This window comes from Anabrus simplex, chromosome 5 (assembly GCF_040414725.1).
Source record: "Anabrus simplex isolate iqAnaSimp1 chromosome 5, ASM4041472v1, whole genome shotgun sequence".
NCBI lineage: Eukaryota > Metazoa > Arthropoda > Insecta > Orthoptera > Tettigoniidae > Anabrus > Anabrus simplex.
In genome coordinates this window covers 368414499-368442236 of record NC_090269.1, presented here as the reverse complement: position 1 = coordinate 368442236, position 27738 = coordinate 368414499, and the positions used below count along the sequence as shown (strand labels likewise).

At 38.5% G+C, this 27738-nt stretch overlaps 1 protein-coding gene across 1 annotated transcript in view; it reads left to right on the top strand.

Moving 5' to 3' along the window:
- LOC136874927 (centromere protein I) overlaps positions 1-27738 on the top strand; it is a 331694-nt gene that overhangs the window by 283591 nt on the left and 20365 nt on the right. The window contains exons 13-14 of the mRNA XM_067148637.2: positions 16072-16192; positions 23895-24080. Coding sequence (XP_067004738.2) covers positions 16072-16192; positions 23895-24080 — 307 coding nt within the window. The remainder of the gene's footprint in view (positions 1-16071; positions 16193-23894; positions 24081-27738) is intronic.

The window sequence follows — 27738 nt, the reverse complement described above, 5'->3', positions numbered from 1 at the left end:
ATGAGAATTAACTCAAAGTCTATGTTTTTCTTTAAAATGCTATAAAATATAAATTTACAAATGTATAAAGACTACAAAATGCTAAATTTACAAATCAAAATGTCAAATTTCTGATTTCAAAACTCTCAAAATCACTATCCCTAATAATCATCAATGTATTGGATTGTTCAGGAAATTCTGAGCATTTTTGACTGGGATAGGTTTGAACATCATCTTTGTTATTGTAACATTTGAAAGCTTCACTTGCAAGGTGGTAGTTGACTGCATATCTTGCAAGGGACATTCCCACTTGTGGACCATCAAAACAAGGGTAGCTAAGTGTATGAGGAGAAGCACAATTCGAAGCCTAGATGATACACAAGAAACAGTACCCATTAGTAGGTAATATATCTTCAAGAGTAAATACAATATTTGCATTTGGGGGATGGTTTTCCATGGTGTCCCATTTTCACACCAGGCAAATTCTGGGGCTGTATCTTAATTACGGCCATTGCCACTACCTTTCCAATCCTAGCCCTTTCCCATCCACGAAAACCTTTGACATGTTAGTGCAGCATTAAACCATTGACAGGAAAAAAAAAAAAAAGGTAAATACAGTATGTCCAGTCCATTCTCAGAATTGTGTTCTTTTTCTGAAATTGAGCAATATAATTATTTTTATGGCACATAATCATAACATTTGGGAAAATGACCAGATAAACTAGAAAGATGCTTGAAACAAATTGTTATTTTCACATTAGCATTGAATTCAAGATTTCTGTATACACTGGCACAAATTAAAGAAAGCAACACTCCAAAAGATGTAAGCTGGAAACCACAATACAGAATATGATAGGGTATGTCCGTTCAACTGAACGATCATATCAACAACATTATAGCAGTTCAGAATTCTGCCACAAGATGGAAATTGGAAATTTTAAGGCACACAGTTGGTCATAAGTAGGGCTCGGAAGTTGAAGACCTATAAATTGCCTTAAAAAGACCTAAAGACTGGCAGAAAGGATGTAAAAGCGCGATCCAAATTCATTCATAATTTTAATTACATATTTAATGCAGAAATATAATGTTTAAAAATGAAAAATTCTAGTGGTATGCAACATACAATGCATAAATATATGAGTGAAATACTTTTAGACATTAGATATTTTTTAGTTAAACATAACTTAATTTAAAAAAGAGAAATTCCATATTTGTAAAAAAAAGAAAATAAAGGGTACTTGCAAAATTTACAATGAAATACTTTTTTGCACATGGAATAAATTCAGCGAACTTGCAATGGACATCCTGGAAAAAGAAATTCAAATTAGTATAACTGGAACCACACTTGGCTTAACCACACTAGGGTTACAGAAATTGGAATTCGGAAACCTTACCTCAGTTGGCTTTCCAGTTTATCACAATAGTCATCTTCACGTTTTTCGGTGTTAAGGATCGTCAGTTTTCAGACAGCACAATGCAAAACATCGAGAAAACTTCTCTCCTCATCAAGGGATGTTAAGGGTTCATACTTGACGCAAGTGAGACCTTCCTCCTCAAGAACACTCGCATAAAAATCTCCTTTCAAGATTTCACTTATCATGCACATAATTTGATACCCCTGGGTTTTTTTTTCTATCGCTGTATTTCATGTTTTATTTTATTTTCTCTCTTTTCAGATGTGGTTCTAATGTATGTACAATAGAACCTTGATAATTCAAAATCGGTTAATTCAAAATCTCGCCTAATTCGAAGAAGCTCTCGTTCCTGGAAACATGAGGAACGGATTTGCATGTTATTTAAATTGTTTCATTTGAAATATGGATCATTCGTAATTTGAAGAACAATGTCAGTCCCATTATCAAAATTCAGACTTTTAATTCAAAACTGCCTTTACATTTTTTTTAAATAGTAAAACTTATCCGCGTCATGATAGAGCACGTCTTTTGGAATGTGCTGGGGTAGCTTTCTGTATTTCACTCACTTTGGGGGTCTACAGTGTGCTTCATATTTGCTAAGTTCGAGTAAAATCATAATTCTTTTGTATTCAGCGTTTTATGGAATGCCACAATATCACATAGCAAGCAGTGTGCAGAGAAGCAGAATCCGCCAATGTTTGCGATGCGGAAAGTTGGCGAAAAAGTGTGGGTCATATAATCAATTCATACGCACCAAACAATATTGACAATGCAGATGAAACTGCATTTTTTTTATTTTATTTTTTTTCTATCCCAAAGGGACTTGCGGTTTTACAGGAGAGAAGTGCCGGCCCAGAAATTGTACAAGGGTGGGGATCATTGTACTGTGTTGCAATGCACACGGAAGCAAGAGACTTCCTCCCCTCGTCATAGGAAAGTTCGATTAGCCACGATGTTTTAAGGGCGTCAAGCACTTTCCGTACAAGTACAAGGCATCTAAAAAATGCAGACAGCACAGTAATCCTAAAAATAAAGCATTTCCACAGGGGAGCCAGCATAATTTGTCCTTGTCTTTGAATCGTGTGTTTTTTCCTTTCATTGCGTGAGGTTATGTTTGTCAGTGATTTATCCAAGTGCATTATTTGAATAATGTAAATGCACCTTGTTGGATACATTTCAGAAATAGTTTTTTTTTCCATGGCATTTGAAAGGTTTAAACTGTGAATCAAAGTGATTGCATGCATTAATGGGTCTTGGAATACTTTGTGACACGGCAAGGGTTGGTATTTCTGAATTACGAGTTGGCAGTTAATTTGAAATCACGTAATTCGAAGTCCGTTTTTTGCTACCCAATGACTTCAAATTAATGAGGTTTTACTGTATTTCCTAGAAAATATGTTTGAGAGGCGGTAGATGAACCAATGATGCTTCGAATCGAAAATGTGCTGTAAAAATGTAATCGGAAGAAGGTGAAGTTACAAAAAAGTCATTAAGACCTAAAAGAGGCTATAAAAAGACCAATAAGCCAAAAAGAAAAGGCACAAAAGGACAAATAAAAGCCACCATTTTCTGGGTTACAATGACTCAGAATGAACATATGGTATGTTGGGCCTCGTCTTTGGACACTTGAGGAGAAAAAAGGATTTTTCCTCAAATTCTGAGCACCGGTGATAAGGAAACGGTGTGTTTGTTATCAGTCGGAAGTTCGGATATATGCAATAGTGAACCATACCATGACGAACAAACTTGCAGCGATTTGTGCAGTTAAATTACTTTGAGAGGAGGTGCATGGTGGGCATCCAGAAAGGACGTTAGTGGTATAGCCAAATTACCGAAAGACAGGGGCAAGGTGTTTCAACAGTTCACCGGTGTTTGCTGTGATATCATAACAAACGCGTTCAAACTCATAGACCAGGTGCAGGACTGCCTCGTCAGACCTCTCCATAAGAAGATCGGTGTGTTAGGCTTACTCCAGTGGCAGAGCGTAAGACCACAGCAACACATATTCAAGCTTCGGTTGCAGCTGGAGTCTCTGCCCAAACCATCAAAACACAAGGCGAGTCTTTTATCACGCATTCTTGTGGCTAAGGCACCACTCACTCCAGCCCACTGCAGAGCACACCTACAATGGTATCCCAAACAAAGTGGTTGGAGAAAGTTATGGCGATCTGTGGTATTAGGTGATTGATGCCACTTCTGCCTATACAAGAGCGATGGACGTACGTGCGTCTGACTTAGATCTGGAGAGAGAAACATGTTACCGTGTATCTATCTGAGATACACTGGGCCCACTCGATCTATTATGGTATGGGGAGACATGTTCTTACAGTAGTTGCACGTCTTATCAGTGGTACCCTGACAGCCATAGCACGTGTGAAACAGGTCATCCAACCTGTCCTGCTCACTTTCAGGCATAGCTACCGTGACCTGTTCCAACAGGATAACACCCATCCTCCTCACACTTGCATACGTTACACAATGTGTCTAGAGATTGTGCATTAGCTACAATGGTCTGCTCATTCTCCAGACCTGTCCGTGGTCCTCTTGAGTGTGACCATCTGGGACAGTAAATCAACTGTCTCCAACCTCTGGCGACGAATCTTGATGAGTTGACTGTGCACAGGTATGGGATGCAGTACCTCAGCACTGTATTCAGAATATGTATGACACTATGCATAGCAGCGCACGGTGATTACAGCCAGTATTAATGTGTGGATTGAGGAATACCCCTTGACCTCTGTATGGCAAACTCTTTGCAATATTACATGCATCTTAATCATTTGCATAGTTGTATTACTATTGTTCCCTTGCCAAATTTCATTTCCGTATCATTGTTCCTTGTGGGTATTGCTTATTTCCCATTTCTGTTGGAGATTGTCGCAACCGCTGATTCTACTAAGTCAAAGATGAATTTCTTCCGAGTTTCAAACTAATCTGCACCGGGCGAGTTGGCCGTGCGCGTAGAGGCGCGCGGCTGTGAGCTTGCATCCGGGAGATAGTAGGTTCGAACCCCACTATCGGCAGCCCTGAAAATGGTTTTCCGTGGTTTCCCATTTTCACACCAGGCAAATGCTGGGGCTGTACCTTAATTAAGGCCACGGCCGCTTCCTTCCAACTCCTAAGCCTTTCCTATCCCATCGTCGCCATAAGACCTATCTGTGTCGGTGCGACGTAAAGCCCCTAGCAAAAAAAAAAAAAAAACTAATCTGCAGGATCGATTCTGTAGACCAGACGTCATCACGCAATTGCTCTAGGGAGCCGGTGTTTATTGCTCCGCTCGGGACGGGTGTTAGTCAGGTGACAAGAGAGCAGCGGACAAGCGGGTTCCATACCGTGACCGTACTGTACTTGCCGCTCGGAAGTGTTACCATATGAACAACAGCTTTTATAATAATAATACCGGGCAAGTCGGCCGTGGTTAGGAGCGCTCAGCTGTGAGCTCGCATCCGGGAGATAGTGGATTCGAACCCCACTGTCGGCAGCCCTGAAGATGGTTTTTCGTGGTTTCCCATTTTCACACCAGGCAAATGCTGGGGCTGTACCTTAATTAAGCCACGGCCGCTTCCTTCCCATTCCTAGGCCTTTCCTGTCCCATCGTCGCCATAAGACCTATCCGTGTCAGTGCGACATAAAACAAATAGCAAAAAAATATATAGTAATAATTTGCAGCATGGATCATATGAGACAAAACTCTCATTAACATACATTTCAAGTTTGGGTCTTATTTATGTGGCATTTATGACTATGAAAACAAATGAAACACACGAACTGGTGTACTCCTCCTTCACGGGACCTTTGGGCTCGTTTGGATGTATTGTATCAATGTTTGGTACTATAGTTTGCATACTGGCAAGTCGCAAAACACATTTCAAGTTTTCATCGGTGAGCCTTCTTCTGTGTCTAGATTTACAAATATTCATTAATGAAAACATATGTTCACATAAATAAGTTGATCCGAATATACTTACAATATGAGCATTAAATGTGTACACTCTATGAAAACTCTCCCGTAAAAAACAAACAGAAAATGCAGTCAAACTGTTTGTATTTGCAGACCTTTCATTTGAGTATCTCACTGTAAATCAATCAGTTCTAGCTGTAGTTCTGGTCTAACAGTTTGCACATCCACTGAGGAGGGATAGCGAACACCTGCAGATCCTTTTCTAATGCCTGAATGTCATGAAACCTACTCTCATAGTGACATTAAAACCTCTTTATATTCTTCGTCTTTTTAATGTGATTCCATATTTTATTACATATTACACATTTTGCTGTGTTATTTTCTTGAACTATTAAATATTCTTCTTCCCAAAGAGATTTGAAACTTGTTGGCATCGATGGCCTACACTGTGATGAAATCTCTTCCATAGTAAATGCAACATTAACCAGCTAGATTTGAACGTCATGTGGTGTGAGGACAAAGACTGAAACACACTAGTGTTACCTCTCGTGAGTTCACGCGTATCGTGTTGCCATCTAACCTGTCCAGAAAAATGTGCTATACCTTCGCACCACTGGCCTGCAGTACGTACTACGTCATGCACTTCCCCTACTTGCTCGCTAAGCTGCTCTCGGTCCTCGAGAGCAGGGAGCAAACTGGCTCCGAAGGCATTTTGCTCTCGATTGACGATGCCTGGTTTAGACTACTTTAAAGAAGGAATGTTGAGTGATGCTCCTGTACCTTGATTTATCTGGTGAAAGGTGACAGAATGTTATTTAGATAAGTCAGTCCAAACAGTTTCCTTAATGACATAGCTGCAAAAATAAACCAAAAATATGCTGTATAATGTCCACAAAATAAATATCTGAAGGCACAGAATTTATGAACACACATGTCCAAATGTTACATTCATTGTTTAATAATAATAATAATAATAATAATAATAATAATAATAATTGTACCGGGGGTTCACCTTCTCTGCCCTGTTAAACTGTACGCCTTCTATAAGGTCATCTGTGTTATGGAACTTGAACTAATGTAACGCAGGATACTTAGTTGAGGGATAAGAATTTCATATTGGTCCGTATTGAACTCTCGTACATATCTCCAAGTTCAGTTCCTCACTGCATGTCAAGCTTTTCATTTCGCTGCGCAAGGTGAGTCATATATTTATTTTTCTTTCGTCCCCTTGCCTTTAAATTTTCTTAGCACTAAGTTTGGATCTCATTTACCAGGTCAACTATGGTTCTGCATTGAACTGGGAACTCACACCATCTATGTTTTAGAACATTTTGACCTTCACATGAAAACTCTGCCAGCACTTCAACATAAATTTCAAAGACATCGTCGCATGTTAACTGTATTTATATCTGTTGCGGAACTGCAAGCCTTTATATTCATCATACTGGTGATTGATTTCAATTCTCTTCGCACCAAGATAAATATCTACAAACATTTTTATGTTTTTTAAATGCCCTATTCTGTTGTATTGTAGGTATGTTCAAAAGTTTCAGCATCAATTTGAACTTACATCACAAACAAGCTTATATAGCCGGGCTGAGTGGCTCAGACGGTTGAGGCGCTGGCCTTCTGACCCCAACTTGGCAGGTTCGATCCTGGCTCAGTCCGGTGATATTTGAAGGTGCTCAAATACGTCAGCCTTGTGTCGGTAGATTTACTGGCACGTAAAAGAATTCCTGCGGGACAACGTTCCGGCACCTCAGCGTCTCCAAAAACCGTAAAGGAGTAGTTAGTGGGACGTAAAAACCAATAACATTATTACGTAATCAAATTAAAATATGGTTGTCATATATACCGGTATATATATGCTTTTGAAAAATATAAAATAGTGATTAAATAACAAGAAATGAAGGCACAAGGCGCGGTGTAATACAGGAAGTCTTCTCGTAGTGAGGGAAAGTCCTAAGCTGTACAGCGTGGAGATAAGGTGTTGCATCTTGCAGCAGCAGTCATTGTCTGTATTCACAGTGAGAGAAACGGAGCAAGAGGTAGGACCATCGCGTGTAGTTAAGCACAAAAGAGTAAAACTGCTCAGATGTGACTATAGGCAGTGCATTGTGAATGTGTTCAATAAACCAAGTGAACAGAATCCAGGTTTGGTCGTTTATTCAGAAGTTCAGATCTTCGCACTGTTATCGTATGCGATGCGCAGCCCTGTACATCCGAAAACGAGATGTTGATGGGGTGGAGATCGGTACTACACGCTCAGCAAATCAGAACTCTTCCTTCGGTGGAGGCGTGGTCTTACCATGTTTACATCAGGATTAAACTCTCGTGAAATGGCATATAGTATCATACGTAAACAACTTGTAATGTAACTTACATTACAAAATAATTTGTATTGAAAAGGTGGAACCATAAAATATACTTAATTTTAATGCAAGATACTTAAGTTTGCAACTGTTAGATGTCTCTACCATCGGCCTAAGTGTCCCCTCTGGGGGGATTAAGGACAGTTAATTCTTAAGGGAAAGTTAATTTTCAGAGGTGGCAGACCTTAAGTTTGTGAAGATTGTTTTGTTCTTATGTCAAGGTTGTCAACACTTCTGACCCCTTCAAACTCCTGTATCTAGTAACCAATCAGAAATGTTGTGAATATTTTCTCTAGCCAATTAGAATTGGGAGTATGTACAGGCATCCAGCCTATCTGTAAAGAGTTCGGGAAACTTCCCCTCATAATGCTATAAAAGCCGGGCACTTTTTAAGGCCGTATTGTCATCCAGTTCAGTGAGTGCAGCACATTATTCGGAGGCAGGGGCCGTAGGACGGCATTCGGAAGGCCCAGCTAAATAAGGTAATGGCAGAATTTTCTTAAACATGTGATAGCTCTGGCAGATAACTTGAGGGGAGGGTTTCAAAGCTTTTTCATTCTATGTAAAGTTCTAATTTTATGGTTTAAGTGTAGATTTTTGGCAAGTCTGAGCTGTTCAAATCCTGGCTGAGAAACATGTAAACTAAGGGAACAAAGTATGATTAACTGATTACCCTCTGTTGATTCCCATTCAACTTGTATGGGATGACTAAAATTTTCTAAACCTCTAAATTCTTAAAATATGTTTGGTGTTTAATCTTTCTTGTTTAGTCACCCCTCTGTAGAATAGGCTTAGCCTCTGCATCTTCGGGCCATAAGCCCACTTAGGGTTTAAGAATTTTTCTAAAAGGAGTGCAAGTGTTTTGCCTCCTAGCCTTTTGTTCATGGCCGATTATGTTTAACCCTTTCTTTGTTTTTATTAAAGGCCAGTTCTACCACTTACCGGTAAAGTAGCGCGTAACTTGCCATCCACATAAGCGGATATTTCCGTTCGACCACTCCCAGGTAGCGTTATCGGCAGCATAAATCGTAGTTACCCGGCACGTAATATATCGTCCGCTTCGAGGGCCCATTAAGACTTTACCTGCCGGGCAAGTTTTGATAGCTGAACATTATTAGCTGTACAGTAAAACCTATATATCCCTCAATTAACCATTCTGCGGGTTATCCGTCCCCCCAAAAAAACTCAGTTTTTAAAAAGCAATGTACAGTTGCTCCAAAACTGAACGAGTGTACTCTTGATGTCAATAATAACAACAATAATAATATTATTGGTTTTACGTCCCACCAACCATTTTGACAGTTTTTGGGAACACCGAGGTGCCGAAATTTTGTCTCGCAGGAGTTCTTTTACGTGCCAGTAAATCCACCGACATGAGGCTGATGTATTTGAGCACCTTCAAATACCCCTGGACTGAGCTAGGATCGAACCTGCCAAGTTGGGGTCACAAGGTCATCGCCTCAACCATCTGAGCCACTCAGCCCGGCTCTTGACATCAAGGTATCTTGATACAGTATTCTGTTTTGGAACGACTGTACATTGACTCTCCGACTCTTGAGTCCACGAACATAATGTACAGTAACTACTGTACGTACACACACATAGACCGGCAATTTGCACTGGAGACATGACTTCATAATTTTTTTATACTACGTAATTTTATGTTATGTAAAATGATTTAACTTTTAACTCTTATGAAAGAAAAGGGATGCTGTTCATATTCATCAGTCACAAACTTTATTATCCATTCCATTGGTGACAAATAATGTACTGTAATGTGCCTTCTCCCAGCCCACGGAGTGTCGAGTACGGTATGCTGGTTATTTCTATTTCAGAATGATACCTACAATTTATTTGGTAGCGTGTAACATCTCCGAGTACCGTACGTAGATCTTTCATATCGTTCTCTCTCAAGGTTAAATATTTTCACTACAAGCTTCTGCATCGTAAATATTTCACAATGCACAGGAATCGGAAACCAGCGTAGCGGTCTATCATAGTTGACCTCCACTATTAGTAGACAGGTAGGCTACATTCTGTACTGCAGTGCAAAGTAAGGAAATGTGAGAGTGACTGATGAAGTTGAACATTTATTCTCTGTTCTAACAGCCAAGAAATGTTGAGATCGAAATCTGCAGTAAAATGAAAATGTGTAGTTTTAACCATACAAAATAAAGTTAACATATTGCAGGTTATAAATTTCATTTTCTTTGTCCGTATTGAAGATCTACTTGTGATACAAATTCTTATAATTTTGTTAATTACCACCTATTCAATACAATAAAAACGTAGTACAAATCGACAGTTTGCATGGACTTGCTAAAAGGAAAACAATGAAAGCATCATCTTTAAAAGAACTGGATGCTGCGTTATTCACGTGGTTTCAGCAAAAGAGAGGGGAAGGTGTACCTATTAGTGGCCCTGTGATAACAAGACAGGCACAAATTTTTCACGAAAAGATGGTGCTCTCAGGGTCCTCACCAGCGTCCAATGGTTGGCTACAGAGATTTAAGGACAGGCATGGCTTTGAGAATTTAATATTGAAGGAGAAAAACTAAGTGGTGACAGTAGTGCAACAGAAAACTTTGGATACGAGTTTAAGCGCATAATTGAGATATATAATTTCGTTCCAAGTCAGTGTACAATGCCGATGAAACTGGACATTTTTGGAAGTGCTTACCCAGTAAAACACTTGTAGCTGCTGAAGAGAAATCAGCTCCTGGTCACAAATCTAGTAAAGAGCGTGTTACCATGTTGTGCTGTGCGAACACTAGTGGCGACCATAAATTAAAATTAACTGTTGTTGGTAAGGCAAAAGATCTGTGTTCTTTCAAAGGAACAGTGATGAAATATTTCCCAGCAGATTATTGTCATAACAAATCTGCATGGATGAGACGCAATATTTTCAGGACTTGGTTCCATAATAATTTCATTCCGGAGGTTCGAGATTTCTTGGTGTCCAAAGGCTTGTCATTAAAGGCCGTCCTTTTTCTTGATAATGCACGCTCTCGCCTTCTTGATACAGAGTTGAAATCAGAGGATGGAAACATTTTAGTTTCCTATTAGCCACCTAATGTAACTTCATTAATTCAGCCGATGGACCAAGGCATCATCACAACCTTTAAGGCACATTATAAATGGGAATTGCTAGGCCTCTTACTTTCCGAAGAAACGTCGATAGTTGAGTTTCTGAAGATGAAAATGAGGGATTGATGATCAAAGATATACTGAAGACTATTGAAAATAACATTGATTTAGGAGAAGTGGATGAAAGTAACATTGAGGAGTGGCTTCATACCGACGATGTATTGCCTGGGCATCACATTTTAACTGATGACGAAATAGTAAATAAAAGCGTGAATGGGAACTCAGCAGTCAGCTGCAAAGTGACGAGTGAAAGTGAAAGGGATGGGGATGGGGAAGAAGGGTGCGACACAAACAATCGCGTACCGCTTCAGACCGCACTGGAGTCAGCTGAAATGTTAATGGAATGCTTGGAGCTAGAGGACGATACAGATTTTTTAGATATTCTTGTAATTAGAAAGCTCAGAATGGACATAAAGAAAAAAATAAGTTGTAGGAGAGTGCAAAAAAAAAAAAAATTAATGAATTTTTTAAAGCAGCTTAAATGACACCAGGTAAATTAATTATTTATGGTCTGCCGGTAATTTAGGTGAATATTTAGTATGTATTGTTGTAGCTTTGACTGCATTTTGGTTTTAAAGAGTGTTTAATGCACTGTATTTCAAGGTTATACGGTATGTATTTTATGTTCTATTAAGTCCATTAAAAGTAGTAATATTTATTAACCGTTCACCCCTTCCCAGGCATTAGAATGGATAATTGAGGTTTGACTGTATCTCTGGTGACATACAGCTTAAATTTGCTTAGTATATTGATAAAAGAATGATACCATAACAGTGATCAATATTGTATTGCAGGATTTTGAACATTACAGTAATGCTTCCCTTGAGCTGCAACAGTCACATCAGGCTTTCGCAAAGAAATTCTACAAGGACATAAAATCAAAACCTATTTGGAAATCATCTCAAATGGGCTTTAATTTTTTAATTTTCAGTTTTCAGACACTAGGTATAAGTTAGTACAGTATAACCCCGCTTAACCAAAACGCGGCTTAACCGAAATGCTCTAGCAAAATTGTATTTTAATATTTTGTTTTTACCCTCTCATTCTTAGCCGTTGATATTAGTAATTCTCTCGCTATATGTGCTGAGAGCTACTAGGCGAACCCTATTTTTATATTATGACTTATGCCAGAATGCATGTGTAGCATAAAACAAAACAGTTTCTTACCCTCTAGTTCATTCTATGATAGATTTTCCTTGAACAAGCAGCAATTATTATTATTATTATTATTATTATTATTATTATTATTATTATTATTATTATTATTATTACTGTATTATTTGTCATGAAGATTGTGCAGACAACTCCAACCTTGACAATAGAAGTTCTGAGAATCGAGAGTCATTATATGATGGATTTAATACATTGGATGTAAGATTGATTTTGAAGTTTTATTAAAATCCAGTACCACACTCTTTAATTACAGTACTGTAATAAAATTACTGTATACAATATTCAGGTCAATAGTAACCAAAAAAGATGTATCATTATTTCAGATTGCTCTGCGCTTTGTTTAACAAAGCAATGAATCTACACCAGCTGATGTATTGTTGATAAAACACTGGCGCGACATCGCTGCACCAAGACAATTCAGAGGAAAATCACTGGTTTTATATAGTGACATTATGTAAACATTTTAATGTTAATATACAGAATGCACCTTTGTTTAACAGAGTTTATGCATTTTTATTCTGACATTTAACTTCCGAAAATATTTACCATGTGTCATCCGAAAAAACGCATCAACCGAAGTGGCTCTGCCCTCTTTATTTTGGATAAACGGGGTTCTACTGTATATGTATCTCAATTGCCCCAAGCGTTCTCATAGCGTATTGGCTAATGCACTCGCTTCGTAATATGAGTTAAGCAGGTTCGAGTCTTGTTTATGCCAGATATTTTTTTATTTTCAATATTAGTGTTATATTCGTCTGTATGCCTCTTTTCATACATTCTTTCGTTAATAATATATTTCATTGATATGTTTAATCACAATATTATGTCTAGTATAAAAATGCTTTATATATGTCTGCTACTTATAGAAAGTGACGTTATGATTAATCCCAATCATCATTATAGTAGTAAACCCAGGTAGCAGATTCCCTATCAGTTGTTTACCTAGTCTTCTCGTAAATGATTTCAAAGAAATTGGAAACTATTCCATTAAAACTAAGAAACAATGTTAGGTTTTTGTCCACCTAATTAATACACATCACTTTACAAGTGAACTATTTAAATAAAAACATATTAAAAATATTTATATTAAATAACACGTAAGAGGCCCATCTCCGAGCAGCACGCACATCAAGAGTTTTGAATCGGTCTACAAGTTGCCCTCAAAAAACAATAAAAAGTAATGAATATTTATTTAAATAGTTCACTTGTAAAGTGATGTGTATTGATTGGGTGGACCAAAACCTAACATTGTTTCTTAGTTTTAACTGTATCAATATTGATCTACACGATAAAGTTTGTAAATTGTATTAACTATTCCATTCCTGAATTCCTCTTCCTAAGAATGGATATTTACCCCAATTAGTTCTTTACATTTACAATATCTTCCAACTTTATCCTCATTTGAGGTCGCAGAACTAGTTGCAATTAGAGGATCGTGGAGATACTTCATCAGTTCACAGAAGCTTGTAGATAGAATGCTCAAAGGCAATAAGTCCGTAAGGAAGATGTGTGTGTATGTACGTGTATGGAAGCGCGTAAAAGAGCGTTAAGAACAACGGCCGGGAACGAAAATGCATTTTTAAATGTAAATTAGAAAGATGAAGAGAACCTGTATACCTTCTATTATCGAGCGAGTGACTTGACCAATCTAATACGAGAATACTTTCCAAAACACTGCCTTACATGACAGGTAATAACTGGTGTAAGAAGATGTAATCTTGAGATTTTAATCCCAATTAGGTATTGATTTTGAAGCTCATAGGTTAAAATCAAGAAAGCTTGAAATAAATCGTTGTTCATAACTCTTATGACTCCCCTTATTAGGCTTTTTGGTGATAATCAGCAGATGAAAGCACAGGAAAATAAGATAATCGAAATGAGCTTCATACATCTAACGAAAGCGAGAAGTCGCTGAAAATCAGTCTAGCCAACCCCGTATGTCTAGCTCCGGGTAACTACCTAGCCTTTGGGCGGAGGTGGTTGCACGCAAGCCAAAGTACCAGCTGATTTACACCCCCAGGTAGTTCACCTCCCGCGCAGCTGCCAGCCATTTTACCAGCAGATGGTCGAACTGGCTCTAAGTCCATTTAGAATGGCACTCATTGACCCTGTTTAAATTGTAATTGTTTATAAACCAGTGTGTAACAAACTGTTGAGCAGAAGTGACTGTAAAGTTTGTTGGGCATTACCTGTAAGAAACTTATGCCTCTGAGTGGCTGGACTGTATTAACTTTTAAAGCTCAGACTCCTAGGCTATGTAAATTAGTGGAGCAAACATGCTCTTATAAATAGTGTACCTGTTTGGGGCTACAGTGCTCATCCCCTTGTATATTATCTCATTGATAATTCTCTCTAATCTTGTACCTGATTTTTTGACATTAAATCTTTGTTGTTGTTGTTGTTGTTGTGGTTGTGGTTGTGGTTGTGGTTGTGGTTGTGGTTGTGGTTGTGGGAGCTGATGAGCTCATTAGTATATTGTTGTTGTTTATTCAGATTTTCTATCTATCAAATTTTAAAGTAAAAAAGGAACGAAGGAAAGAAATAAAATTCAAAATTTAGTGCTTTAACTTACATTAAGAATTTGGGTAAGTGGTTCCACCTATTCAATACTCCAAAGTTGTGAAGTTATTAATACATCGCATATTTATTTGATCTCATTATTGGGACCAATTTCGGCAACTATACTTGCCATCATCAGCCTAAGAAAATTGTTACAAGGCATTCTGAAAACTACACTAACATAATTTTAAAATTTATGTATGTACATCTTGTTCTTAAACTAAGTTTTTGTATTGGGCGTACACCATAAAACGTGTATATTTAAAATACAAAGACTAGAATAATTCTTATGAGATACAATACAAGTCATAAATATTATACAATCTTTTGAATATAAAAATAATAAATGACATCAGTTTGCTTGTAGATGTAATAAAGGTTGATTACAGCATTGAGTTTTTGTAAAAAATTCTTGTTAAAATATATCTTAATTAGACATTAAAGGCATTCAATTGGCCTTATCGAATTATAAACATTTTAAATTGTATTTAACATACAGTAAAATTGGCTGATTAGAATATTAAAAGTCATTTTATGTAAGGGAAAATCAGAATACAGCACCAATTTTTTTTATAAGAACAGTTCCTCATAGAATATAATATGTTAATGACCTGTGTAGAAAATGTTCGAGTTTGCGTGGATAGTATCTGGAGTATAGTGACTAATATCTTGTGTGGATACAGTAAATTAAATTATATTAGTATGTGTGTCACTTAATATTGATCTTATATTTTGATAGCTGTATCCATAAATATGCATAAATTTGAGAATTGTAGATTGATGGCCAAGATTTCTTGAAAAAACAATATGTTCAAAAGAATTTTTAGTGGATCTAGAAAGATCTTGAACCAAGATGACCTAAAAGAAGAAATAAATTGTGTATTACCATTAGCGTGACGGAAGCGGACACAAGGAGGAATTCCTTTTGTAAATAGAAACTCACCTCGAGCACTAAGTTGACGAAAGTAAAGTTGAAGAGGAACTGCCTTGCGAAATGACAGACAACAGACCACATGCTCTAGCAGACAGGCGGAGCGTGTTATGTAGGGGAAGGGGTAGTGACGGTAGCTGGAGGGCATTGGTCGGGAGGGCGTGGATTACAGTGGGGGTAGTAGACTAGCGTGTTGCGTATTATTTTGTATACTGATTGATCTTTTGGTATTTTTGGATTGTTAATAACAATAATAAAGTGGATTATTTATCAGCATATTATTACGTGGATATGAAGGTAATGACTGGATTGTCAGACATGGTGGCACCAACAAGGCCTTGCCTTTAGATGATGATGATGATGATGATTATTATTATTATTATTATTATTATTATTATTATTATTATTATTATTATTATTATTATTATTTACTGGTAACTAACAGGATAACTTGCACATGGTTGAACTTCCTTTTCCTGATTATTTGAGTCCATGGTGTTAAATATTTATTTCTTCATTCTTTTCTTTGTTTATTAATTTATTTATTTATTTGTTTGTTTATTTTTATTTGTTTATTTATTCTTTCATTCTCAGGTATAAGCAAGTCATGTATCCTAAAATAAAAGAGATGGGCTTCCTTGGTACTTTTGAAGATGTGCAAGAGACTCTCAACCAGTATGTTAGTGATCTTGGCAACTGCTTATGGAATGGAACGGTAATGCCTCTTTGAATATAAATCAGAACATTATAGACTGTTATATCTTACAGTTTTCAATCTTGGAAGCCTCTTTGGATAAACTGAGTGCCTCCAGAATTCTCGCTCTAGTCTGATTTAATTCTACACCTCTTATAAGTAAAACATTGAACAGCAAGTCTAACCTTTGTGGCCTCCCTCTACTTTCCCTTATCTTTCACAGTCAAGTCCATTATTCTCCTGGGTAACCTATCCTCTTCTACCTCGCATAACCCTACAACTGAAGTGGGTTTATGCTTACTGCTTCATCCACAGAGTTAATTTCTAACTTTAGGCTTTTTTTTTATCCTCATTCAGAGTATAGTCCTGGTATTGTTCTCGCCTCTTTGTACCAGTAATCTTTCTTGTTACGTTCATGTCTGTTACTTCCAGCTTATGAATCAGATATGTTGAGTCCACCTGGCTTTCAATCTCATACAACAAAATTAGTCCGTAAACAGACTGGTGTAGAGATAGTTTCATGCAAAATCTAGCGTCTTACTTACAAAGTACCATTGATCACAACTGTGAGCTCACTGCATTTACTTTACAGCACTTTGATTGAACTTAACTTAATATCATTCTGAAAAAATACACATCCTAAATATCAGAAATGATCTGCCTGTTCCAGTTTTGTACTGCTGACCTGACATTCAGTCCTTTTAGGGTTTCTTTGCTGCTGACATCACTTTAGTCTTGGAAAAAAACAGTAAAACTTGTCTAAACCAGAATTGCTAGGAGCCAGAAAATATTTCCATTTTAGTGGGGGTTTCCGTCTTATGTTAACCAATATTTTCAGCTGTGTTAATATTTCAATCCATGTGTCAAAAAATAGAATTTGGATAATTTTATTTGAAATGAACAAATAATGTTACACTGCATGCAAGTACTTCACTACTGTATAAGTTTAAAAAATATATCTTTCTCTACCTTCTTCCTTCCTCTTAAGTGTATCATAGACCTGTATTTTTCGACATTGAAATAACACTACGAAGAAATTTCACTGACTGCTTCAGGTTTTCATTTGCTTCTGTGAACTGAACTCTTTCATCAAAGTTAGAGTTTTATGTTTCTTCCCTGACATATTTACTAACAAACTGAAGAATAACAAGTACAGCTCGACAACACTCATGCTACAGAGCAAGCATGCTTACACTGGTTGAAAACAGGGCAACTGTGTTGAAAGTGCACTACAGTGAAACCTCGGAATGCTAGTAACTTGGTCTACAAGTGTTTTGCAAGACGAGCAAACATTTTAAATAAATTGTAACTTGATAAACGAGTGAGGTTCCACAATACGAGCGTCACATGTGCCTACGTTTTCCCCTCCCCTGTGCCTTTGTTGACTGGATGAACGTAGTCTTTGGTACTGTTGTGAAGAAATACTTTTCAGAAAATAATCTGCTGCTCAAAGTCTTGCTGGTTATGGACAATGCCCCTGCTCATCCTCCAGGCCTTGAGGTCTTGAGGACGACTTACTGGAGGAATTCAAGTTTGTTACGGGTAAGTTCCTTCCTCCCAACACTACTCCAGCCTATGGATCAGCAAGTCATTTCGAACTTCAAGAAGCTATACACCAAAGCACTATTTCAGGGATGCTTTGAAGTGACCGAAGGGGAAACCTTACCCTCCATGAGTTTGGGAGAAATCATTTCCCCATCGTGAAATGCCTGAAGATCATCGATAAAGCCGGGGATGGAGGCACCAAGAGAACTCTCACTTCCGCTTGGGGAAAGCTGTGGCCTGACTGTATTCTTGGACGTGACTTTGAGGGGATTGTTGGTGACAATGAGCCGCCGATTATTGATGAAATTGTATGCTTGGGGAAGACTATGGGGCTGAAGGTGAATGACGTGGACATTCAACAGCTGGTGGAAGAACGTAGCCAGTAACTGACCACCAATGAACTGATTGGATCTGCATCGCGGACAACAGGAGGAAGTTATGGAGTTCTCGTCCGGGGAAGAGAAGGAGGAAAAGTCAATAGAATCTCTCACTTCAACTGAGATTAAGGAGAAGTGCAAAATGTGGCAAACGGTGTAAAATTTTGTAGAGAAACACCACCCGAATAAGGCTGTAGCAGTGTGAGCGATGAATCAGCACAGTGCCACTAATAACGAACATGACATCGCAGTACAGTCAGCCAAGGAGAACAACTGAAGCACTAAACATCTTGTAGGCAAGTCCGTGAGCATTGCCATTATGTAAATCATAACATGCTGTATATTTCATGATCTTTCAGGACATTTATATTTGTAAGACGTAATAATTCACAGATTTTTTTACGTATGTATAAATTTCAGATTGTTGGTCTTTTCTTAAATTACTCTAATATAGGCTAATACAAACGCACAAAAATGACTATTAACTGATTCTATATTAGGTAAAGAAATGGAACATAACAAATAACAAATTAAGGAGGAAGCTATGATGTAAATTAAAATGTGCAACACAATTTGGAATTGTGTAATTCCTGCAGTGAAGATCCTTGCTGACTTGATGTTCATTCATCTTCTGCACAGCTGTAGAATACTTGTGTAGTATACTGCAGAAAAACTGGTGATTTACACTTAAAGCACACACACTGTATTTTCTCCTCGGTCCATGTCTTGTAAGATTCTTCTTGCTATTTGCTTTATGTCGCACCGACTTAGATAGGTCTTATGGCGACGATGGGATAGGAAAGGAATGGGAAGGAAGCGGCCGTGGCCTTAATTAAGGTACAGCCCCGGCATTTGCCTGGTGTGAAAATGGGAAACCACGGAAAACCATCTTCAGGGCTGCCGACAGTGGGGTTCGGAACCCACTATCTTCTCATTACTGGATACTGGCCGCACTTAAGCGACTGCAGCTGTTGAGCTCTTCTTAATCTTGTTCCTCTTTGCTTGCTGTGTCTGTTGAATCCGGGGTTAATTATGCGCACGATTGTTTCTTCCAGCAGTGCATCCCATTTCCAGTACAATTCTTATATTTCTTCCACTTTCAGAACTGAACTCTCATAGATTCAATCATTTCTCTTGTCACTGTTTTCATGTTGACAGAGATACGTGATAGACAGTTATTAGCAGTTTTACTGTTTGTCTTGTTCTAAATTAGTTCGAAGGGGTTTAGATCCAGATGATAAGTTCGTAATCTCAGGGATAGTCAGATGTGTTCAATATTGAATCATACACGAGACAAGCATCCAGAATATATCCCATCTCCCCACCAGCATGGACAATAATAAGGTGCTGTCCAGGACTGTTAGTTGGATACACTCCTGCCACATCATCATTCTGTCAACACTTGGAGACAGTATAATGCGTGTGAATCCATGTTTGAAACCGGTTTATTTTTCTTCCTTTTCATTTCATTTTAGTGTTCTAAGAAAGAACGCCCTTTGAGCCACTTTAATAGCACATTCACACAATAAATCTTCTTTTATTCTTACACTTTTTAAATTTAAATCCGGATGACTTCACTGTTTTTCTAAGCATTTCTCTGCCTTCTGTGAAATGAATGTCTTACTTGCAGAATGTTAACAGTTTCTGTAATGGTGGCACTTCTTTTTTTAAACTCAAAGTATTCCAGAAATTTCCTGCAAATAATACACTTATTCAATTCATCCTGTATAATTTTATTTGCACGTGGTTTGCCCTGTTTAAAAGATGGCCTAATTTTGCTTGTTCCACTTTTTATTCATGTTGGCCCTCCTTTCATATTTTACATATTGTTTTCTTACCAATACTGGTAGAGGCAATAGCACATTCAGTACCATTTGTAACAGGTATTTTTATACCTTCCTTCTCTCAGTCACAGTACTTAATGACATCGTACATAACACGCCGAGCTTGTTCATGTACGATTTTGTTCCCTTTATGCTCCGTTACTAGCACAGCTACGCTACCTAGCCAACAAATGAACTGAATAGGACTGTACGGTATTTCCGTGCATTCCACTTACGTCGCCACGCTAGTTGAGATATCTTCCACAGATCCCCTCGTCTCAGTGGAGTTATACATTGACAGGGGTTTCATTTAATTCGGGGATTCCTTAGCCAGACAGGAAATATCTGCCTGTTTTTATGCTGGACAGATTCTGTTTTAGGCTGCACAGAATGATTATGGATACAAAAATATGTGCCAGAAGAATGGGGAAGGGAATAATAATATCGGTGCTTAAGAAGGAAGACAAGAAAGTATGCAATAACTATGAAGGAGTGACATATCACATGAGTCTTTTTGCACTGCTAGAGCAAGATCATCAGCATGCAAGGAACTTCTGCACGTATTAGATCACTTCTGATCATTCATATAGATATTAAAGAGAATCGGTTATGGTATGTTTCCTTGGGGTAGGTCATTCCTCTGATTTTGCCATCTGCTTTGCCTTCCTTGGAATTCAACAAACAGTGAGGCAGCAATTATCTTCATAAAACCATAATCTCCAGTGAATCTGTACACCTTGTGTTGTTGAACAGTATCTTTGGCTGATGAGAGATCAATGAATGCAACTCCTGTAATCTCATCTTTTTCATATCCATCCTCTATATACTGCATTAACTGAGTGATCTGCACTGTGCTGTTCCTTTAAGGTTTGAAGCCTGCCTGTTCATCTGAGAGCAAGCTGTCAGTCTTATGTAATACATGATTTAGCAGAAATCCTTTAATATATTTTATAAAGGAGACAACAATAAGATAAACCAGTAACTTTTGGGATCAGATGGTTCTTTTACTTGTTTTTAAAATGGCAATTATTTTAGTTTTCCTCCAGATTTTTGTTACGTTATATTGTCTTACACAGTTATTGAAAAATTCAACAGGCCATTTAATAGTAGTGTGCCTGAACTGCTGTATTTGCCTATCTTTTATGCCATCCAACCCTGATGCCTTGTTCTTACTTTGCTGTATGGCTTCTCGCAATTCTTCCTCAGTAAATGAAGGTGATAGTTAATTAGTTTCTTGCTTATATACTTATATACAGAATGGTCCACCAACACTTAAAATTTAACTTTAAACCATCCTCAGTTTATGGCAACTAAAACTGGAACACCCAATACAAATCAGTATTAATGGAACAAAATACCTTTACAATTCTTGCACGGGGGAAAGTTATTTTGTGTGTTCAAAGTTACCCCCATTAGCAGCCAAACAATGTCGATACTGCTGACCATCTGGAGACCATGGTGGGTACTCAACAGCTCCTCTTCAACCTATTCATCGTCCAGGTAGATTTTCATCCAAGTAGGCTCGGACATCTCTGTGGTATTGAGGAGGAGCGCCATCTTGTTGTAGGTAAAATCTTTAATTTCCAAACACCTCTTGGATGGCAGGTAAAATTGATGTTTGCAGCAAATGTAGATACACCTCACTAGTTATGGTACCTTCAAAGAAGAATAGGTCAATCAAACCGCACGATGACAGACCACACCACACCACACACATTAACACCGGGTAGATTAACATGTTTGTCCACATCAAGGTGAGGATTTTCAGGAGCCCAGTACACGCATTTGTGGCAGTTTACAATACCGTTCAGTTTGAATTGCGCCTCATCAAACCAAATAACCATTCCTGCAAACCGTTCATCCTTGCAAAGCATGCCTTCAAACCACTCACAGTACTCCATCCTTCGATCCAGGTTGTCCATGTTCATATCATGCAGCGATCTTGGAATGTACACTTTCCACTTTGTGGCCTTCGGAATTCGTCAAACGGTTGATCGACTTATCTCGCTTTCTTTCACGTGCACCCTGATTCACAGATTACCCCCTTCGGGTAGGGGATGCACATTTAGAATCCACCCGCGGTATCCTCGGCCTGTCATAAGAGGCAACTAAAAGGGGCGACCTAGGCGCGGACATGGATTGTGGTTTGGTACAATGTGTTGGACCCCCTTTGGATCGGAGGGGCTGAATACGTTCACAGGTAATCCCTGTATGTCGTAGAAGGCGACTGAAAGGGTCATGTGGCAGTGGTTCCCTTACTGTTTCTTGAGGGTAACTTGTAGACCGATTCAAAATTCTTGATGTGTGTGCTGCTCGGAGATGGGCCTCTTACATGTGCGTTTATGCCTGAAAACCCATGCAGTAACCACCCAGGGAGCGGCGGGTGGGAGCGCCATGTACCCTTGCAGTAGTATCCACCTGACACCACAGGTCCCCGCACAACCGAATGCCAGAAGGACATATTATTATTATTTGTTTTTTTATTTTTTCTCTATACTTAGTGCTCTGTATATGCTGTGGGGTACGTGCTATTGTGGGTGACTGTAGGAAGGGAGTCCTAGTGCTCATTGCCTCAGTCATCCTATATTAGGCATCGTCCAATATCGGACCCCGGGCAGTACCGGCTATGACCAGATGAGTATTGCCTTGGCTGCTTGGTCTAGAACTTTCCTCAACTTCCACTTGCCAGTGTCCAGAGTTGAGATCCAGCGTGCCATTTCATTTCATTTCACATGGCGTGGCACCTAGATAAAGAGCGAGGAGAGTTCGAGCTAGCATACATCCTTGTTTTAATCCTTGAGTGATTGGAAAAGGATCGGAGATAATATTTTGATGAATGATTTGCCCAGACGTGTTAACATGAAGAGCCTTGATGAGATCTACAAAATGTTGTGGACAATCAAAGTGTTTCAGTATTGTCCACATAGCTGCTCTCAGGACTGTGGTATGTAATAATAATTTTGTGCATAAATGGAATATGAATTCGGAACAACATCTTGCATTTCATTAGGACTGGAATTAGTGTTACAGACTACCACATCTTCCCGCACATTTCGCATTTGTGTGAATATGTAAGAATATGTACATATTAGAAAAGTTTTCTTTTTTTTCCCTCCTGTATGTGGGGGTTTCCGCGAGAAGCCATGTCTTAGAGCACATTGAGCGACATCTACTAATGCACACTCGTCAGTAATATCGTAAATTCTCTAACTTAGATAATACTGCCATCTTTTTAAATACTCTCATAAATAATACACGAAGAATGTGATGTAGCCGCCAGAATGCAAGCATAGCTCCTTCTTGATTTTTAGTGAATTGTTAAACCTTACTATGGGGTATGCTTGCAGTGCAGCATGAACATAATTTTGGCCACTGCGAGCGCAGATAGACCAGAAAGAGTTAAACCTTTTAGGGGTAGGTACTAAAGAGACATTCAGCTTCGAGCTGGAGTGTGCTAGTTGAAAAAAAAAAACAATATAGTTGGTCCTTTATTGGACATTATAAATTTTCCAGCTAACTCATTCCTTGTTGCCAGCATTTCGCTCCATTATAATAGTGGTTTCTTTCAAAATATTATCTGGTTCTTTTTTCTGTGCCATGAATATTTCAATATTTTCACTGGTTTTTAATTCTAAACTGTAGTTACTTTTAAAAATTAACTTCATGTCTTTCTCAAAGCCTTCAAAATTAGGGTTATTATTGCAAATATGTTCTGCAAAAGCTGAATATCTGTTGTATTTTATAACCTTAAAAATGTTCTTGGTATCGGTGAATTTTAATAATAATAATAATAATAATACAACCATCACCACGGTTGTAACATAATAGCTTCAATATTTTGTGATGATTTTAACTTAATTCCTAAATAATCAAGTTTAGCCCAAAGGTGCTCTTTAAAATTATCAGTACTTAATAGTGTGATGTGCAGTTATTACTTCATTCTGTAGCAGTGATTGTGTGATCTATTACTTGTTCTAGGCTATCTCCCATGCACAAGATGGATACGTCTTCAAGGACATGGATGTCTCCAAATTAAAGGACTTCTTAAGATCCTTCAATATGGACCGTGCATTTTCTTTGCTGTGTCACATTGCATTTGCTCCATATCTCAAGGAATATTTCTCTGAAAGACGCCGTTCGAGAGCTCATGTGTTGTCACGATCGGTAAATTATTTTTTATATCTGCCTACCTAAGTATCCATGTGTTGGTGGTGTTCTTGAATGTTTATCATTGGAGCTTTTTACATGTTTAGAAATGATGCTATAGAATAGCTTTGCCTAAAGCAGTCATTGGACCAAAAGAGTGTATGCATGGGGGATTCAGTTTGAATCCCTTGGTTGGTCATATTTCTACTTTTTAATCTTACATTCCTACACATGATATCAGAAGCTGTTACATTATTTCTTGTATGTATACTCATCAGCAGAAAGAATGGCAGGTCGATATGAGAGCAAGTCCTGTGGAGGGTTCACATACACCAGTTAATGCCAGTGGAAGGATCCCTTTCGGAATAGATTGATATTATTCATTTTGACTAGGGTTTTTTTTTTTACACTGAGAGAGATAGGTCTTTTGGCGACGATGGGATAGGAAAGGGCTAGGAGTGGAAAGGAAGTGGCCATGGCCTTAATTAATGTACAACTCCAGCATTTGCCTGGTGTGAAAATGGAAAACCACAGAAAACCATCTTCAGGGCTGCCGACAGGGGGATTCGACCCACTATCTCCCAAATGCAAGCTCACAGCTGCGCGCCCCTAACCGCATGCCCAACTCACTCGGTCATGTTGACTAGTCTGCTTCAATCCCTGATGTCACTCTTTTTTTTTTTCAAGTAGGCCTGCTGTCTTTCAGAACTTAGAGGCCATCAATATTATGAATGCTATATTGCCCATCTCATAGTACCCCTTGCTCTTAGGATGCAGATGCTCTTCAGTGTTGAAGTTCTTTGGATGCCTTATTAGTTTATGACATGCAATCCTCTTTTTAGGCTTCAAACTATTTCAATAATACTTGTAATTCCTACTTTGTAACCCATATTTATCAAATTCTTAGTTACAAAGAAGGTAATGTTAATTGATCTGCATAAATGATTGGATTAAACTAGCATTTCACCCATTGTGATTTCTCTTGTATTGCTCACGACACTGATAAGTCAAAATATTGTGCAAACATCTGTTATACAGGATCTTTATTTTTTAACTTGTGCAATTTAGTCATGACATTAATTGAATAGTGACCTCACTCTGTGCAGCCGCTGTAGCAGAGTTATCTACAGCCTCAGGCCGGCAGCTGAGCGGGGTGATCTGATGAACCAGTCTCATCCCATCCATGGTGATACAGCTGGTGGATTTCTACATCCGAATCTAGGTCCCTACTGATTCATACAGCGCAAGAGCTCCTTCAAGCTGTTTAAGTGCTATTAATTTATGGCACAACGATTGGTGCAACAAAGTTCCTCATGAGTTGCAGTCTGTATTTAATGTGCACTGGTTTTTATAATGAAGGGAATGTGCACAGTTGTGCATGAGAAATACAATACTTCATTCACATTCTGCATTATATGCTGTCACTGATTGCGTTTTGTTTTCAGTTCAATACAGTACATGGTATCTGTGACACTGCATTTTACTTAGTTTGCAAACATATGTATCATCGGGAGTATGATAGTTCCCTTTAATACACACGTTGTGGAATCTATGCACTGCGAGCCTTGTCACAACATGTCTCTCAGATTTTGGTTCAGCTCAGTCCAACTTCTGTCAATCATGGTGCTGGTGCAGTAAAAGTCAACATCAGTATCTTTCATTTTCTCATACCACTCCTGCAAAAGGTCCTTATATGCGTCCGTTGATATTAGAAGAAACCGTCATAGGTATTCTGTGAGGGAAGTCTCCCTTGCGAGTATATACCGTATTTCACGGCATAATCGTCGCCACCGCGTAATCGTCGCATCCTTTATTTTCAATACAAAAATCGGACTTTAAACCTTTAATTACATAATCGTCGCACGTCCAAATTTTGTTCACTAATCTGGTTAAAAGGTAAATGGAACTGCAACGTAAGTTGCACATGAATGCGCAATTTAAATACGTGTATGGTTTATGGGCAATTTGGCAACACAGTCACGTTTGCGACATGTTGCACAACGTATAAATAAATAATACCGGTATATGTACAATGCATGGCTTACCGGTAGGCTATCGGCAGTTTGACAACGTGGTCGCGAGACAGTGTACTATTTATTCACCACCTACATATTATGAGTTCCCATTTGAAATACGTAAGGCTGTAAGTTATCGCTTATCGGCAACGTCGCCAGGAAATACCGGGTAGGTAGGTTGAGTGGACCTCGAACCAGCCCTCAGATACAGGTAAAATTCCCTGACCCGGCCGTGAATTGAACCCGAGGCCTCCGTGTAAGAGGCAAGCACGCTACCCCTACACCATGGGGCCGGCTCCTGTGTTATTGCGCACGAAGTGAAATCCAAGACGATAACGCAGATTTCCACGGAATTATTCAGCTCACGGTCAGCCGAATTATTTACGATGTCTCAGTTGTCATCGCTAGACTCTTATCTTACTACTACGTCATAAGTGTCCGGGCATGGGATGAAAACTTTTATCCAAGCAGTCAAGATAATTATTATCCAATGCTATTAAAGTTTTATTTTATAAACTCGTCAGTAATGTAATGTAAAATCATCAATAACTGGGAAGAAATATTAACCTAATTACCGTATGTTTAAAAGAAATTGAAAAAAATGAATGTTTGTTACTGACGTCTCGGAATACAGTCAACTATACAGTAGATCTACACCGCGCTAGCTAGAGCTCCGGTGTGTCGCAACCAACGAGCTAAACTGATAAATTGCTGCATGCTTCCTTGCTGCCTAACAGTATTGGCTGCTCTGGAATGGACAGATCACAGATGCATTTATTTGTTTCAGATTTACGTGATTACTGTAGACATGTGTGCGTGAGTATTTAAGTTTTTAATTGTGTTTGGGGTGTTTGCAGAAATAATTTGTTTTAATAGTGAACAATTACGGAAAGTCATTTATATCGCAAAACATTAACGTGTGAAGCATTTATAAGCGATTATGGGTAAATATAGAAACTATTCTGCGGGCTTCAAGCTAAGCGTAATTGCCTTCGCTGAACAGCACGGGAACAGAGCTGCAGAAAGAAAATTTTCAGTGAGTGAAAAGTTGGTGCGTGACTGGCGGAAAGTAAAAAACAAGCTAAAAAGCACAAACCCTTCTAGACGCGCGTTTAGAGGTCCTAAAACAGGGAAGTTTCCTATAATTGACGAAGAAGTGTTTAGGTACGTCAGTGAAATACGTAACAATGGCTGCAGTGTATCATATGAAATGTTACAAATTAAGGGACAGGAGGTAGCGCGCAAACACAACATACCGGTAACTCAGTTTAAGGCGACTCGTGGGTGGATTAAGGGGTTCATGCGACGACACAATCTGTCAGTGCGAAGGAGAACAACACTAAGCCAAAAGTTGCCTGCTGATTACACGGACAAGATTGTAAATTTTCTCTGATTTGTCATATGTTTGCGCAAGGAAACTTCGTACTTGCTTTCTCAAATCGGTAATGCCGATCAGACTCCAATCTTTTTTGATATGCCTCACAACAGCACTATTGCGCTAAAAGGATCACGGAGTGTATTAATGAAAACCAGCGGTAGTGAGAAGTTGCGATGCACGGCAATGCTAGCCATTACAGCTGACGGGAGAAAGTTGCCGCCTTACGTCATTTTCAAGAGGAAAACGATGCCTAAGAATATACAGTTTCCCCGTGGAATTCATG